General features: G+C 40.2%; 1 protein-coding gene across 1 annotated transcript in view; it reads right to left on the reverse strand.

Moving 5' to 3' along the window:
- The window catches only part of CACNA1B (calcium voltage-gated channel subunit alpha1 B), a 172,555-nt gene that overhangs the window by 49,820 nt on the left and 105,685 nt on the right, over positions 1-17,050 (reverse strand). The window contains exon 20 of the mRNA XM_027104122.1: positions 15,888-16,105. Coding sequence (XP_026959923.1) covers positions 15,888-16,105 — 218 coding nt within the window. The remainder of the gene's footprint in view (positions 1-15,887; positions 16,106-17,050) is intronic.

Consider the following 17,050-nt stretch of genomic DNA (forward strand, 5'->3'; position numbering starts at 1 on the left):
GTTTACAGTTTCTTCAACAAATAAATGGCAGGCAGAAAACAGTCACAGAGTAAAACAGACATAAACAGATGAAGCTAAGTCAAATGAGCAAACCTTGTTTGGATCCTGATTCAAACAGATCAATCGTAAAGTTATTTTTGAGATAACTGGTAAAACTTGAACTTGGGATAGGTATTAGATAACACTAAGAAATTATTATAAACTTTGCTAGGTGTAATAATGCTATTGTAGTTGTTAAATCCTTAATTGTTAGAGATGCTTACAGACACAGTTATACCTAAAGTGATTAAAAGGAAAAAAAAGTGAAACATGATTGGCAAAATGTGGATAATTGCTTTGAGGGTGAGTGGCAGCAAATAGGGGTTCATTATACTTGTGTCTCTATTTCGATTTTCCCTAATAAAAAGGTTTTTATGTAAGCAGCCATAGAGAGAAGAGAGAGCCACACAATGGAAGCATTTGGACTAATGATTAGCTTCTCTACAGAAACAACAGGAGGGAGAAGACAGTGGAATAGTCTCAAAACACAGAGAGGAAATAACTAACCAACTAGAATTCCATACAAATTGAAACTACTTTCACAAACAATGGCAAAAAGATTTTTCAGGCAAATTGAGAGAATTTACCACCATCAAACCTCAGTAAAAGAAATTAGAAAAGATGTTCTTCATGCAGAAGGGAAAAAAAGCCAAACGGATGATCTGAAATACAAGGGGTGATAAAATACAAGAAAAAAAAGTGGAATGAACAGGAAAAAAATTTTTAAACCAATAAAGAAACCTTTGCCATTTGGAAATTCAAAATTGTACTTACGAATGACTAATGGATCAAATTAGAAATCATAATGAAACCTGGAAAAGATTTAGAACTAAAAAATATGACATTTCATAACTTGCAACATAAAACTAAAATAATTCTTAGAGTCAAAGTTAAAGCCTTCAACACCCTAGCAAAGTAGAAAGCCTTGTGTCAGAGCTGAGTATTCAACTAATAAATGGGGAAAGAGATTACAATAAGAAAGCAGAAGAAAAGAAACAATAAATAAGAACATGAGGACTTCCCTGGTGTCACAGTGGTTAAGAATCTGCCTGCTAACGCAGGGGACATGGGTTTGATCCCTGGTCTGGGAAGACCCCATATGCCGTGGAGCAACTAAGCCTGTGCGCCACAACTACTGAGCCTGTACTCTAGAGCCCTTGAGCCACAACTACTGTGCCTGCGTGCCACAACTACTGAAGCCCACCTGCCCTAGAGCCCGCACGCCACAACTACTGAACCCACGTGCTGCAACTACTGAGCCAGTGTGCTGCAACTACTGAAGCCCGCGCACCCAGGGCCCGTGCTCCGCAACAAGAGAAGCCACTGCAATGGGAAGCCCACGCACCGCAACAAAGAGTAGCCCGCACTTGCCGCAACTAGAGAAAGCCCGTCTGCAGCATCGAAGACCCAACGCAGCCAAAGAAAAAAAGAACTACTGAAACAGAAAACGATATGATAGAGAAGCTCAAGAAGGCCAAAGTTGAGACTTTAGCAGCCTATTAAAATGGACAGAACTTTAGGGGGAAAAAAAGGGTTTATCAAGGGAAGGAAGAAGGGAGCGAGGGAGGAAGGGAAGGACGGAAGGAAGAAAAGAAGGAAGGAAGGAAATTAAAAATGTAATGTGGCCATAACTACAAATCCAGCAGAAACTAAAAAGATGAGAGGCTGGCTCCCATAGACAACAGCAGTCACCCACACTCAGGTTTCTCCCTACGTGCTCCATAACCCATGCGGTCGATAAGGAGAGGTGACAAAATCGACCACAGTCCACGCCCACAGCATCTGGGAGACAAGAAAACTACACCCTTGAATTACCATGTAAGTGGGAAAACAAACCTCAGACCTGCAGAATCAGGCAGGGATTGTGTGCAGAAGGGAGAGTGAGGAGGGTCCTAGCAATGCTGGAACACAGACAACATCAACTCATTCATCCACAGGAGAGAAGCTCCCCACCCCCCCGCCATCCCCCGCCAAGCAGGGAAACACTGAGAACAGGTTTGAGGCCTGCTAGGTCAGGGCGTTGCTTCTGGGGGCTTGAAAGCAGAGGCTTGGAAAGTACAAGGCACTGGAGATGGCAACTTGGGGAAGACAGTGAGAGACGCGACTTCAGCGGCTCAGTGATGTAGGGAAGGAAGAAACAAGTGTCTGAGGTCCAGGGTCCTCCAGAGATAGGATTTTATCACCGAATTAGAACTAGACAAACACTCCCCACTAGGGACCACTGAAAAAGAAACTGGGTTTCACTGTACTAAATAAGAGGGTGTTCTTGAACTAGAAACCAAGTAAGCTGCCCAAACCCCTCCCCTACTCTTCACAAAATCCCATGTAATTTTTGGTCCAGGAGACTGTAACATACTTCCTCATTATCAGAAAAATGAACCCAACAACCATACAAAGCTTCTACATAAGAACACAGAAAGTAAGGATGAAAACCTTTCAGGTAATAAAAATTCTCCACAAAAAAACAACTGCAAAGGAGGAAAACTGTCACACAACTTTCCAACATGAATTAAATATAATTAAACAAACAGTTGTTGATAAGGAAAAAACACCACAAAATCAGATTCAAAATAAAAATGTATGGACAACTAGGCGATGTGAGATGAGAGCTGAGCAAACTTAGGAGAGAAATTGAAGAAAAAGACAAAAATATCTGAGAAATAAAGTTAAAGAGAAAAAATCATCTTGGAAATCACAAGACAACAGATAAGTCCAAGGGAAAGTAGATATGACTGAAATTATAGCAAGGGAAAAAGAATTTAGGAGTGAAATGAAGAATGAGTTTTCAGAAGGGTAACAGAGAAATCCATACAGAAGATAGGCAAAGGAGATTTAACACGTGTATAACTGGAATGTCTGAAAAACAAAAATTAAACAATGTAATAGAACTAACATTTAAAACTGTAATCCCAGAAATTTTTCCTGAAATGACATAACACCTATCAATTGATTTTTGACAAAAGAACCAAAGTAATTCCATGGAAAAAGACAGCGTTTTCAACAAACAGTAATGGAACAAATGGACATCAATGGTGGTGGGGGAGTGGATAATGAGAACCTCAACCCTTACCTCATGCCATATATAAAAATTAACTCAAGACTTCAGCTTCTGAAAAGATGGAATAGAGGTACTTTCTTCCATTCATCCTTCTAAGCACAACTAAAAACCCTGGACATCATACATAAGGCCAACCTAAGAAGATTCCGAAAGGTGGAGAAAAGAAGGCAGATTTGCTGGTATCTTGGAAACTGAGGAACAACACAACAACAGGTTTTGTTTCTGGGTTTTTTTTTTATGCCTCATATATATCCTTGGTGCTGGAGAAGCCAGCAACCCAGAATGCCAACAGGAAAGATTTTTAAAGGCCAGCTCTCCCTAGTGACAGGACCAGGAAAGGTAGAGCCTAACCAGATGGGAAATTTATAGCCAATAACCACTCTACTAACACCACAGAAAAAAACCACAGCCCTACTTCCACTCATATGAGCAGAGGCCAAGTGGGGAGCCTAGACCTCCACCCTCACCAATCTGTAATGAGGTACCCAAAGCCCCTGCTGAGGTGGTATCAGAGAGAGCCAAGTGAGTGCAGGAACTTTCATACCCACCCTGTGGTAATAACAAGACTCCCAACCCATACAATATCAGAAAAGATTACATGGGTAGCCTGGACTTCGATTCTTACCCAGAGGTAAGGAGGCATCCCCTTCCCTTTACCTGCTAGAGTGAATCTTAGTGGAAAGTCGGGACTTTTACCACCACCCAGAGGTAATGAGGTCAACCCTTACTGCGTCAATGCAGGCATGTAGGGAACAGTAACAAGGATTCCCCTCTCTCCCAGACAAGACGGTATCAGTGGAGGCCCAGCGGGGAGCTAGAATTCCCAACTCAGCCCAGCAGGGACAAGGAACCCACTCCCACTGGGTGTCAATGGAGGGCAAGTGAGGAACCTGTATTTCACCCCAATTTGTCAATAATGAGGCAGCTCCCCAACCCTCCTCCTGTTGGTGTGTTGTCACAGCAGACCAGCAAAAACAGAAGACTTAAATAAGACTCAGAGGCTCATAACATAATATCAAAATGTTTAGGTTTCAATCAAAAATCACTTGTCATACCAAGAACCAGGAAAAACTCAATTTGAATGAGAAAAGACACCAAGATAATACAGATGTTAGAATTATCTGACAATGATTTTAAAGTGCCCATCATAAAAATGCTTCAACAGATGATTAAAAACACATTTGAAACAAATGAGAAAAAAATAGCAAAGAAAAAGAAGATATAAAGAACCAAACATAAATTTTAGAACTGAAAAATACAATAACTGAAATTAAAAACTTAATAGATGGGCTCAACAGCAGAATGGAGGGCACAGAGGAAAGAATTAGTGAACTGGAAGACAGAACAATAGAAATTACTCGATCTGAACAACAGAGAGAAAATAGACTGAAAAAAGTAAACAGAGCCTCAGGGACCTTCGGGACTATAACGGAAGATCTACCATTCATGTCAACAGAGTCCTGGAAAGAAAAGAGAAAGAGGGCAGAGCTGAAGACGCAGTCAAAGACATAATGGATGAAAATTTTCCAAAATTGGCAAAAAGACATAAACCTACAAATTCAAGAAGCTGAGTGAACCCCAAACAGGATAAACCTAAAGAAACTCATGCCAAAATACATCATAATCAAACTTCTGAAATATAAAGACAAAGAAAAAATCTTGAAAGCAGCGAGAGAGAAACAACATCTTACCTATAGGAAGAAAACAATTCGAATGACAGTGGATTTCTCATCAGAAACCATGGAGGTCAGAAGGATGAGGCACACGTTTTTTCAAGTGCTGAAAAAAAAAGAACTGTCAACCCAGAATTCTATACCCAGTGAAAATATCCTTCAGGAATGAAAGGAAAATCAAGACATTCTCAGATGAAGGAAAACTAAGAGAATTTGTCACCTTCAGACCTACCCTAAAAGAATGGCTAAGGAAGGTCCTCCAAACAGAAAGTTATGGAAGAAGAAATATTAGAATATCAGGAAGGAAGAAACAAAGAACAACAGAAAGAGTAAAAATACAACACACTTTCCTTCTCCTCTTGAGTTTTCTGAATTACATTTTACAGTTGAAGCAAAAATTATAACACACAATGATGTGCTTCTAAATATATGTAGAGGAAACGTTTAATTATTTTATACATGTGGAGGAAAAAGAGAGGTAAAGTTTCTATACTTTACTCCAACTGGTAAAATGACAACCCTAGTAGACTGAGACAAGTTATATATATGTAATACCTAGAGGAGCCATTAAAAAACCAATACAAAGAGATACACTCAAAAATACTATAGATAAATCAAAGTGGAATTCTAAAATATAAACAAGTAACCCACAGGAATGCAGGAAAAAGAAACCAGAAAAATAAAAAATAGAAAGAATAAGGGGACTTCCCTGGCAGTCCAGTGGTTAAGACTCCACGCTTCCAACGCAGGGGGCGTGGGTCTGATCCCTGGCTGGGGAACTAAGATCCCATATGCTGTGCGGTGCAGCCAAAAAATAAAAAATAGAAAAAACAGACAATAGGAAAAATAAAACAGAATATGTAAGCCATAATATATAATTACATTAAACATAAATTGTCTAAATATGCAAAAAAAAAAAGAACTGACAGAATGGATGAAAAACATGACCCAAAGATATGCTGTCTACAAGAAACTAGCTTAAAATATACCTATATAGCTAGTTTAAAAGTAAAAAGATATACATCTTATAGGCAAATATTAATTTAAAAAATTAAAAAAACAAGGGTGGGTATATTTATATCAGATAAAGTAAACATCAAAGCAAAGAAATTTATCAGGTATAAGGGACACATTACACAATGATAAAAGGGTCAATCTTTCAAGAAGACAGAATTCTAAATGTGTATGTACTCAGCAACAGAGCTGAAAAATATGTAAAGCAAAAACAGATGAAACTGAAAGAAATAGGTCTGGATAGGGGTTTAAGAAGCACATTTATAGTTGGATACTGGAACATCTCTTTCCCGACAATTGATAGATCTAGACAGAAAATCAGCATGCACACAGAACTCTACAGCATCCAACAGGATCTAACTTATACTTACAGAATACTCCACCCAGCAACAGCAGTATACACATTCCTTTCAAGCACACCCAGAATACACACCAAGAAATGCCATCTCCTGGGCTAGTAAACAAACCTTAACAAACTTAAAAGAACTGAAATCATACAGAGTGTGTTCACTGACCACAAAATAATCAAACTAGACACCAAACAGAAAGATGCCAGGAAAATCTCCAAACACTTGGAAACTAAATAACACATTTCTAAGGAACCCCTGAGTCAAAGAGCAAGTCTCAAGGGAAATTTTTAAAACAAAACTGAATGAAAGTGATAAGATAACATATCAAAATCTGTGGGACACAGCTAAAGCAGTACTAAGAAGAAAATTTATAGCACTAAATGTTTACCTTAGAAAAGAGGAAAAGACTTAATCTAAGCTCCCATCTCAGGAAACTAAAAAAGAGCAAAATAAACCCGAAGCAAACAGAGAGAAGAAAATAATAAAGAGCAGAAATCAAACGCAATTGGAAACAGAAAAACAATAGACAAAATCAATGGAACAAGAATGCGTTTCTTTGAAAAGATCGACGAGAGTTAACAAATTTCTAGTAAGACTGACAAAAAAGAGACAAGACACAAAGCACCAATATCAAGAATGAGACAGGGGCAGTCACTACAGATCATGAAGACATCAAAAGATAATAAGGGAATACTACAAACAACTATACACACATAAATTTGACAAAGGAAACAGGCCAATTCCTTCAAAAGCACAAACTAATGCAACTCACCCAGTATGATTACATAACATAGCCCTATTAAGGCTAATTTTTAAATTCCAAAAAAGAAATGTTTCATTGGCAAATTCTGTCCAACATTTAAAGATTTAACACCAATTCTACACAGTCTCCTCCAAAAAACATAATAAGAAACACTATCCAATTCATTTTATGAATTTAGTATTATTCTGATACCAAAACCAGACAAAGAGTACAAAACAGAAAACCGTAGCGCAATATCCCTCATGAATACAGAGGCAAAACTCTCTAACAAAATATTATCAAACAGAATTCAGGGCTTCCCTGCTGGCGCAGTGGTTGAGAGTCCACCTGCCGATGCAGGGGACACGGGTTCGTGCCCCGGTCCGGGAGGATCCCACATGCCGCGGAGCGGCTGGGCCCGTGAGCCATGGCCGCTGAGCCTGTGCGTCCAGAGCCTGTGCTCCGCGACGGGAGAGGCCACGACAGTGAGAGGCCCGCGTACCGCAAAAAACAAACAAACAAACAACAACAACAAAAAACAACAACAAAAAAACAGAATTCAGCAATATATAAAGATAATTATACACAATGACCAGCAGAGTTTGTCCCAGGGATGCAAGGCAGGTCAATATTTGAAAATCAATCAATGTGTAAACTACCATGTTACAGAAGAAAAACCACATAATCATATCAATTGAGGCAGAAAATCTGATAAAATTCAACACTCATTTAATATAAAAACTTAGAAAAAAAAAGTGACAGAGGGGAATTTCCTCAACTTGATAAAGAACATCTTAAAAAAAAACCAAACAAACCCCAAAACAGCTAACATCATACTTAATGGTGAAAGACTGAGTGCTCCCTTCTCCCACAAGATGGGAACAAGGGAAGAACGTCAGTTCTCACCGCTGCTATCCGACACTGTACTGGAAGTCACAGCACCACAAGGGAAGAAGGGAAATAGAAGGCATACATGTCAGAAAGTAAAAAATAAAACTGTTCACTTGCAGAGTACTTGATTCTCTATATACTAAATCCCAAGGAATCTACAAACACTGAGGGAAAATACAAACCAAAATTGCGTAATTCCTTTAAAATCTGGTGAAAATGAAAACACCAAATATCAGAATCTATAGGCTACAATTAAATTAGCAATCAGAGGAAAATTCAGAGCCTTAAATAATCATATAATAAAGACTAAAATAAACTTAAGTCTCCAACTAAAGAAGCTAGAAAAGGAATGACAAAGTAAAACAAAAAAAGGCAGAAGGAGGTACATAAGGAAAATAAAATTGGAAAAAAATGATTTTTAAAGAAAACCATAGTAGAACTAACAAAGATGCTGGTTCTTTTTATAAAAATCCACAAATTGTATAAACTCCTAACTAATTTAATCAAGAACATAAGGGGGAAACACAAAATATACAGGATAAAAAATAAGAAGGGGGAAAAAAACAGTGAGCAAATTGTTGTAAAAACTTAAGCCACTTCTTTGCATAGCTCTTATGTACATAAATTGGAAAACCTAGATCAAATGGATCATTACAGTTTACCAAACTGATCTTAGGAGATAGGAAAGTTTAAACAGACCAATATCCATGCAGAAACAGATAAATTATCAAAGAATTATCCTAACAACAACAACAAAAACCAAACCCAGATGATTTATTTCACAACAGAACTGTACCAAATCTTTAAAGACCAAGTAATCCTAATGCTACTTAAACTACCCCAGAAAAGGAAAAGAAGCAAACGTCCTAATTCTTTTTATGGATCAATAATAGGTACACCCTACAGAACATCTCCTCAGGTAAAATTTCTCAACAGAGCACCTCCTAGTTTTATAATAAATACTCAACAGAGCACCTCTTAGTTTTATAATACTCAACAGAGCACCTCTTAGTTTTATAATAAATACTCAACAGAGCACCTCTTAGTTTTATAATACTCACACTTCAGGAGAATACATGTATCTCTCATTACAACGTTGTTGAGGCTTTCTTGACTGTTGTTTATGCAGGAAAAATGTATACATCCCCAAAACTCAAAACACTGAAAACTGTCAGGCAAGATTCCAAAGTCAGTTGGTTAGCTATCAGAATCATGTGTCGATGTTTTTGAAAGGTGCAAGTTTCACTGAAGGAGGTGTCCAAAGCAATTGCTTGTTAACAGCTATTTTAACTGCGGTGATCAGGAAACAATGTATTAAGTGTTTTCTGTGACTAACTGTGCTTTAGTTCTGTTTTAAGAAATTGGTTGGGGATTTTGAGTACAACTAATTATAATACATTGTAATTTGTATAGTACATTACAATTTTTCCCATCTAAAATAATGGGAAATGGGACTCCCACTACAACATGTGATTTTCAGAAATGGATTAATGAAGTTAAGCAAGAGGTAACTATATAACATTAATATCTAAACCTTATGACACTTGAACATAATATAAGAAAGCTACAGAACACATCTCAATATCCTAAAATACATCTCAATCCAAAAATCCTCCATAAAGTATCAATATTATCAAACAGAATCCAGCATCACATTAAAAAATAAATATGATAACCTAGTGGGGTTTATTCTAAGATTGCAAAGATAGTTCAAGATCTGAAAACTTATTAGTATAAATCCCCATATTTCAGGGGAAAATATATGATCTCTATGGATGCCGAAAAGACCTTCAACAAAATTCAGCATCTATTCCAGATAAAAAAATACTTACTGAAAAAAAAATTAATGAACACTATAACATGATCTTATACACACACAGACACACAGACGTAGACACACACAGACACACACCTCTCAAGCCCAAAACCAGAATCTTACTTAGTGTAGGCAGAAGCAAGGTAAGGGTACCTAGTAACTCCAATGTTAGTATATTAGCTGGTGAAATCAGGCAAAAGAAAGAAAGAAAGGAAGAAAGGACGAAAGAAGGAAGGAAGGAGGGAGGGAAGGAAGGAAGGAGAGAGAGAGGAAGGAAGGAAGGAAGGAAGACCTAATATTTGGAAAGGAATAGTTACAACTGTATTTGCAAAATTTTGCATAATGTACTTGGGAAAAAACAAAGAGAATCAATGCTAAAACTAAAGAACAATCTGAAGATACAGAAAAGTAGTAGGATACAAAATTAACATATAAAAGTCAATAGCCTAGATTTCTGCTCCTAGCAGAAGTCATACCAGGGACCAAATTAACCCTCCCACCAGCAACAATCCAAAACACCAGACATTAAGAAAATGAAAAGACAAGCCACCAACTGGGAGAAAATATTTGCAAATCACATATCTGATAAAAGTCTTTATCAAAATTATACAAAGGACTCTAAAAATTCAACAATTAGAAAACAACAACCCAATTTAAAAGTGGGCGAAATGTCTGTTTCCAGACCACAATGAACTAAAGTAAATAACAGAAAGATAAATCTCAAAATATGTAAAGATCAAACCACACACTTCTAGATAACATACGGGTCAAAGAAGAAATTTCAAGAGAAATTTTTAAATATTTTTAACTAAATGAAAATGAAAACACAACTTATCCAAGTTTGTTGGATGCAGCAAAAGCAACACTTAGAAGGAAATTTATAGCATTGAATGCATAAATTAGAAAAGAAGAAAGACCCAAAATCAATAATCTAAGCTTCCACTTTAGGAAGAGAAAAAAGAGCAACTTAAATCCAAAGTAAGCAGAAGAAAAGAAATCATGAGAATTAAAGCAGAAATCAATGAAACTGAAAAAGCAAATCAACAGAGAAGATCAATGAAACCAAAAGTTGGTTCCTTGAAAAGATTAGTGAAATTGATAAGCCTCTAGCCAGGCTAACTAAGATAAATGAGGGGAAACACAGATTCCTAATATCAGAAATAAAAAAGGAGACATCACTACTGATCCCATGGACATTAAAAGGATAATAAATTAATACTATGAACAACTCTATGCCCACAAATGTGATAAACTACTTGAAATGGACCAATTCCTTGGAAGGACACAATCTGCTGATATTCAAGAAGAAACAGATAATCTAAATAGGTTTATATCTATTCCTTCTAAATAGGTTTATACCTATTAAAGAGATTGAATCAATAATCGACTACCTTCTAAAACAGAAAACACCAGGCCCAGATGGGTTCACTGGTGAATGCTACCATATATTTAAGAAAGAAATCATACCCATTCTCTACAATCTCTTTCAGAAGATAGAAGCAAAGGGAATACTTTTACCTTTTACCAAATTCCCTTTTACCAAAGGGAATACCATTACCCTGATACTAAAACCAAACAAGCCATCACAAGAAAACTATTAACCAATATCTCCCATGAATACAGATATAAAAATTCTCAACGAAACGTTAGCAAATCGAACCCAAAAAAGTATAAAAGAATTATATACCACAACCAAGTGGGATTAATCCCAGACATGTGAGGCTGGTCCAACATTCAAAAATCAATTAACACAGGGCTTCCCTGGTGGTGCAGTGGTTAATAATCTGTCTGCCAATGCAGGGGACACAGGTTCTATCCCTAATCCAGGAAGATCCCACATGCCGCGGAGCAACGAAGCCCGTGCACCACAACTACTGAGCCCGTGCTCTAGAGCCCGTGCACCATGACTACGGAGCCCACATGCCACAACTACTGAAGCCCATGCCCCTAGAGCCCGTGCTGTGCAACAAGAGAAGCCACCACAATAAGAAGCCCGTGCACCGCAGCCAAGTGTAGCCCCCCGCTCGCTGCAACTAGAGAAAGCCCGTGCGCAGCAGTGAAGACCCAACGCAGACAAATAAATAAATAAATAAACTTATTTTTAAAAATCAATTAATGTAATCCATAATAACATCAACAAACTAAAAAAAGAAAAATCATATGATCATATGAACAGGTGCAGAAAAAGCATTTGACAAATCCAACACCCATTCACCATAAAAACTCTCAGTAAATTGGAATAGAGGGAATATTTCCTCAACTTTATAAAGAATATGTACCCAAAAAACCCTACAGCTAACATCATACTTAATGGTGAGAAACTCAAAGCTTTCCTACTAAGATCACATACAAGGAAAAGATGCGCCTCTCACCACTCCTTTTCAATGCCATAGTGGAAGTCCTTGCTAATGCAATAAGGCAAACAACAACAACAACAAAAAAAAACTATACAGATTGGGAAGTAAGACTAAAAAATTGTATTTGTTTGCAGATGACTTGATCACCTATAGAGAATATCTGATAGAATCAACAAAAAAACCCCTGGAACTAATAACTGATTTTATCAAGGTTGGGTTAACACACAAAAAGTCAACTGTTTTCCTATATACTAACAATGAACAAGTGAAATTTAAAATTAAAACACAACACTATTTACATTAGCACCCCACCAAAATGAAATACTTAAGCATAAATCTAACAAAATATGTACAAGATCCCTATGAGGAAAACAAACTCTGATGCATGAAATAAAGGAACTAAATAAATGGAGAGATGTTCCATGTTCACGGATGGGAGGACTCAACATTGTCAGTTCTTCCCAACTTGATCTATAGATTCAATGCAGTCTCAATCAAAATCCCAGCAATTTATTTTATGGATATCAGCAAAATGATTCTAAAGTTTACATGGAGATGTAAAAGACTCAGAATAGCCAAAACTTCAATATTAAAGAAGACCAAAGTTAGAGGATTGGCACCACCCAACTTCAAGACTGACTATATAGCTACGGTAATCAAGACAGTGTGGTACTGGGGAAGGAATGAACAAACAGGTCAACAGAACAGAACAGAGAGTCCAGAAACGGGCCCCCACAAATAACAGTCAACTGATCTTTGACACGAGAGCAAAGGCAATACAGTGGAACAAAGATAGTCTCTTCGACAAATGGTGTTGGAACAACTGGACAACCACATGCCAAAAAAATTAATCTGGAGAGACTTTACACCCTTCACAAAAATTAACCCAAAATGGCTCATAGGCCTACATGTGAAATGTGAAACTATAACACTCCTAGGAAATAATGAACAACTTTTGCTCTGTGAAAGACATCAAGAGAATGAGAACACAAGCAACAAACCGGGAGAAAATGTTTGCAGAAGACACATCTGATAAAAGACTGTTATCCAAAATATACAAAGAACTCTTGAAACTCAAAAATAAAAGCAACAACCTGATTAAAAAATGGGCAAAAAACCTTAACAGACACCTCACCAAAGAAGACATACGGAGGGTAAGTAAGCACATGAAGATGTTTCCCAGCAAACGTCATCAGGGAAACGCAAACTGAAACAACCTGACACCATGACACACCTATTAGAATGGCCAAAATCTGAACAGGGACACCACCAAATGCTGGCAAAGATGTGCAGCAACAGCAATTCTCATTTATTGCTGGTAACATAAGGTGGTACAGCCAGCTTGGCGGTTTCTTACAAAACTAAACATATTCTTGCCACATGATCCAGCCATCACTCTCTTTAGGATTCAGCCAAAGGAGTTGAAAACTTATGTCCACACAAAAACGTGCACACAAATGTTTACAGCAGCTTTATTCATAATTGCCAAAATTTGGAGGCAATCAAGATGTTCTCCAGTAGTTGAATGCGTAAATAAACTAAGGTACATCCAGACAATGGAATATTATTCAGCACTAAAAAGAAATGAGCTACTAAGCCATGAAAAAACATGGAGGCACCTTAAATGCATATTGGTGAGTGAAAGAAGCCAATTTGAAGAGGCTACACACTGTATGATTCCAACTATATGACATTCTGGAAAAGGCAAAAGAACAAAGACAATGAAAAGATCAGTGGTTGCCAGACGTTGATGGGAGGTGAGGAGGGATGAACAGGCAGAGCACAGAGAATTTTTAGGGCAATGAAAATATTGTGTGTCATGTTACAATGATGGATATATGTCATTACACATTTGTCCAAACCCACAGAATGTACAACATCAAGAGTGAACTCTAATGTACCCTGTGCACTTTGGGTGATTATGACGTGTCAATGTAGTTTTATCCTTGGTTTTAAAAAAAAAAAAAAAGCCCCATTCTAATGAGAGATGCTGATAATAGGGAAGGCTATGCATGTGTGCAGGCAGAGAGTATATGGAAATCTCTCTACCTCCCTCTCAATTTTGTTTTGAACCTTAAACTGCTCTTTAAAACTTTGTCTCTAAATTTTTTTTCAAATAAAAAAATTTAAAAGTGGGCAAAAGATATGAACAGGCACCTCACCAAAGAAGATATACAGATGTCAAATCAGCGTATGAAAAGACGCTCAAGATCATATATCATTAAGGAATTGCAAATTACAACAATGAGATAGCAATACACACGTATTAGAATGGCGAAAATCCGAAACACTGACAATACCAAATGTTGGAGAGGATGCGGAGCAACAGGAATTCTCATTTACTGCTGGTGGGAATGTAAAAATGATATAGCCAGTTGGTTAGACCAGTTTCTTACAAAGCTAAATGTAGTTTTACCACACAACCCAAAAACCATGCTCTTAGGTATTTACCCAAATGAGTTGGAAATGTATGTCTACACAAAAACCTGAACATGAATGCTTATAATAGCTTTATTCATAACTGACAAAATTTGTAAGCAACAAACGTGTCTTTCAACAGGTGCATGGATAAATAAAGCGTGGTCCATCCAGACAACGGAATATTATTCAGCACTAAAAAGAAATGAGCTACCAAACCACGAAAAGACACGAAGCAGCCTTAATGCACACGGGTAAGTGAAAGAAGACAGTCTAAAGAGGCTACGTACTAGGTGACTCCAACTATAAGACGTTCTGGAAAAGGCAAACTACAGAGACGGTAAAAAGATCAGTGGTTGCCAGGGTTGGGGAGGAGGGGCCCCACCTCGACTCCCGTGGACAAAAACCAGGTGGGGCCCTCAAGCTAGTCCAGAAAGAATGAGCCCCGGGGGCTGATTTCGGGAGTCTGGGAGACAGACACACTACTGCCACAGGAGGTGAAACGACAGAATGGACCAGGGAAAGCCTTCTTCCAAGGAAGCAACGAGGAAGGGGGAGGCTCAGCGGGCAGAGCCAGCCACCCCCACTGTTACACCTGGCGCTGTGCACTATCCATCGGCCCCAGGCGAGAGCCCCTGGGTAAGAGGGAGCGCCCGTTCTGTGCGTGGACACGTCTGCAGACAGGCAAGTGTGTGGCAGCACCTAGGCCTGCCTGAGGCTGAATCTTCATCTGGAATTCCAAGTCACCTCTGCCCCTGGGAATGTTTTTTTTTCTATCCTTGGTGTTCACAAAACGCCCGTGCACCTGCGCATAATGTGAAGGGCCTGTCTTTGTCACCTGCAGGTTGGCATTTTATTTACACTGTGCCCTCAGTGCCCGCACACAAGTCAGTTGTGGAGCGGCTGCTCCGTCATGACCTCACACACAGTATGAGGGAGGGAGGGGAAGAAAAAGGGAAGCTCAGGCAAAGGCCTGGGAGGAACTGCAGAGCCAGGACCATAAGTAAGTGGGTGGAAGAACTGCAGAGCCAGGACCATAAGTAAGTGGGTGGAATACCACCACCCTGAGACCCCCCTCCTCTCACCCGCCAGCTCCCGACCTCAGTCAGGTCTGTGGCCACAGTCCTTAGCAGCGTTTGTGCGACTGTGAAGAGCCGTGACCGCGCTGTGGTCTGTCTTCCCGACGAGACTCTGAGCCCCGCAAGGGCAGCCAGTCCCACTCCCCCCTGCTGTGCCCCCTGCACTCTAACACCATGCCTGGCACTTACCTGGTAACTTGCAAATACCGTTGGAAGGAAGCAGACTAGAGCTTAAGTGACATGTAATAGCAAGAGGGCTCCTCTGGGGCACTGGAAAGCAAAGGGATAGCAAGGCACAAATGCTGACAGCAAAGACTTTCCAGTTGGGGAACAATTCACAGAGGCAAGCTCTGTCCCCGGGTGGCTGTCACGGAGCAGGAGGGAAGGGGGGAGAGCAAACCGAGCCTGCACAAGGTGGGCCCTGCCCTGATGTTATGGGGAGATACTCACTGGAAACGACCGTGGTCTCCCCAGGAAGGCCAGTCAGCATCACTGGGATGTGCACAGTGGTGCTCAGATCCGAGGGTTGACTGCCCATTCGAGTAACGTTCCGCTGATTATCTGCATCCTCGGGCTGTTCTTCCACCTTCTCTAGACAGGTGCTGGGCAGGGCATGCACAGGGCCCACACCCATTACCCCACTGGCCTCCAGATCACAGTGTGGCTCCCTGCAACCAAGAATGCACATCAGAGTCTGATGGAGAGCCAAACTCCTATTCAGTCTGCAAAACCCAGCTTCTTAAACCCCTATACAGATCAAATAAATCCCTGATCACCTCCTCTGTCATGGTTTTTATCACCCTATACATTTCTGTTTTTAGGTCTGAAAGGTAGGGACAGGGCTGACTCACCTGTTTGTCCCTGGCACAAGGCCAGGCATGGCTGATATCACGTTATGTGTATATAACAGAACTGTGTGCAGAACGAAGAAGCCTGGAAGAGGATGTTACCCTAAGCCACCCCACCTGGGGCCCCACCAGGGCAAAGGCTCAGCACAGAGCTCTGCACACAAAGACCGTGCCCAGGTCAGGCTGATCCTGAGCTGTGGCCTCTGGCTGCACGAGTTCTGGGTGGTCTGTGACTCATTGGCAAGCATGGAGACTGCTGGCCTCAGCCTAACAGCTCCTGTTACCCCTGGGTTCTCACAAAGTCACCGTCAGATCCTGTCCCAGCCAGGGACCGGGCTGGGCTGGCCTGGGATGGGGGTCCTTTCCGTCATGGCCGCATAGCCCAGCCCCCTCCCATTCCACCATTTAGTCCTGTGGCCTCCTCAGGCTTCCCTCAGGCTCTCCTGACTCGCCTTGCTTCACGGGGTTACACATTTTTCTCTTCTCCCCGGGGTACCTTTTCCAAGTCTCAGTGTCCCAAGCCAGTCCCAACACTTTCACCCATAGCCTCCCTTCCTCCCGGGCGCCTTAGAGCTACGCTCCCCACCACGCCGGCCCAACAAGGCAGGACTGTCACCACTGCAGAAAGGGGCTGAGACAGAGGCTGGTCCGCGCACCCCTGACCTGTGTAACCCTACCAGCCTGCCCCTCACGGGCTGGTTGGCACGTCCGGCCCAGTCACCACTGCCCCCCCCCCCCCCCCCCCCCCCCCCCCCCCCCCCCCCC

Source organism: Aethalodelphis obliquidens, unplaced genomic scaffold, assembly GCF_003676395.1.
Source record: "Aethalodelphis obliquidens isolate GAN/ISIS:26980383/991018 unplaced genomic scaffold, ASM367639v1 scaffold7, whole genome shotgun sequence".
Taxonomy (NCBI): domain Eukaryota; kingdom Metazoa; phylum Chordata; class Mammalia; order Artiodactyla; family Delphinidae; genus Aethalodelphis; species Aethalodelphis obliquidens.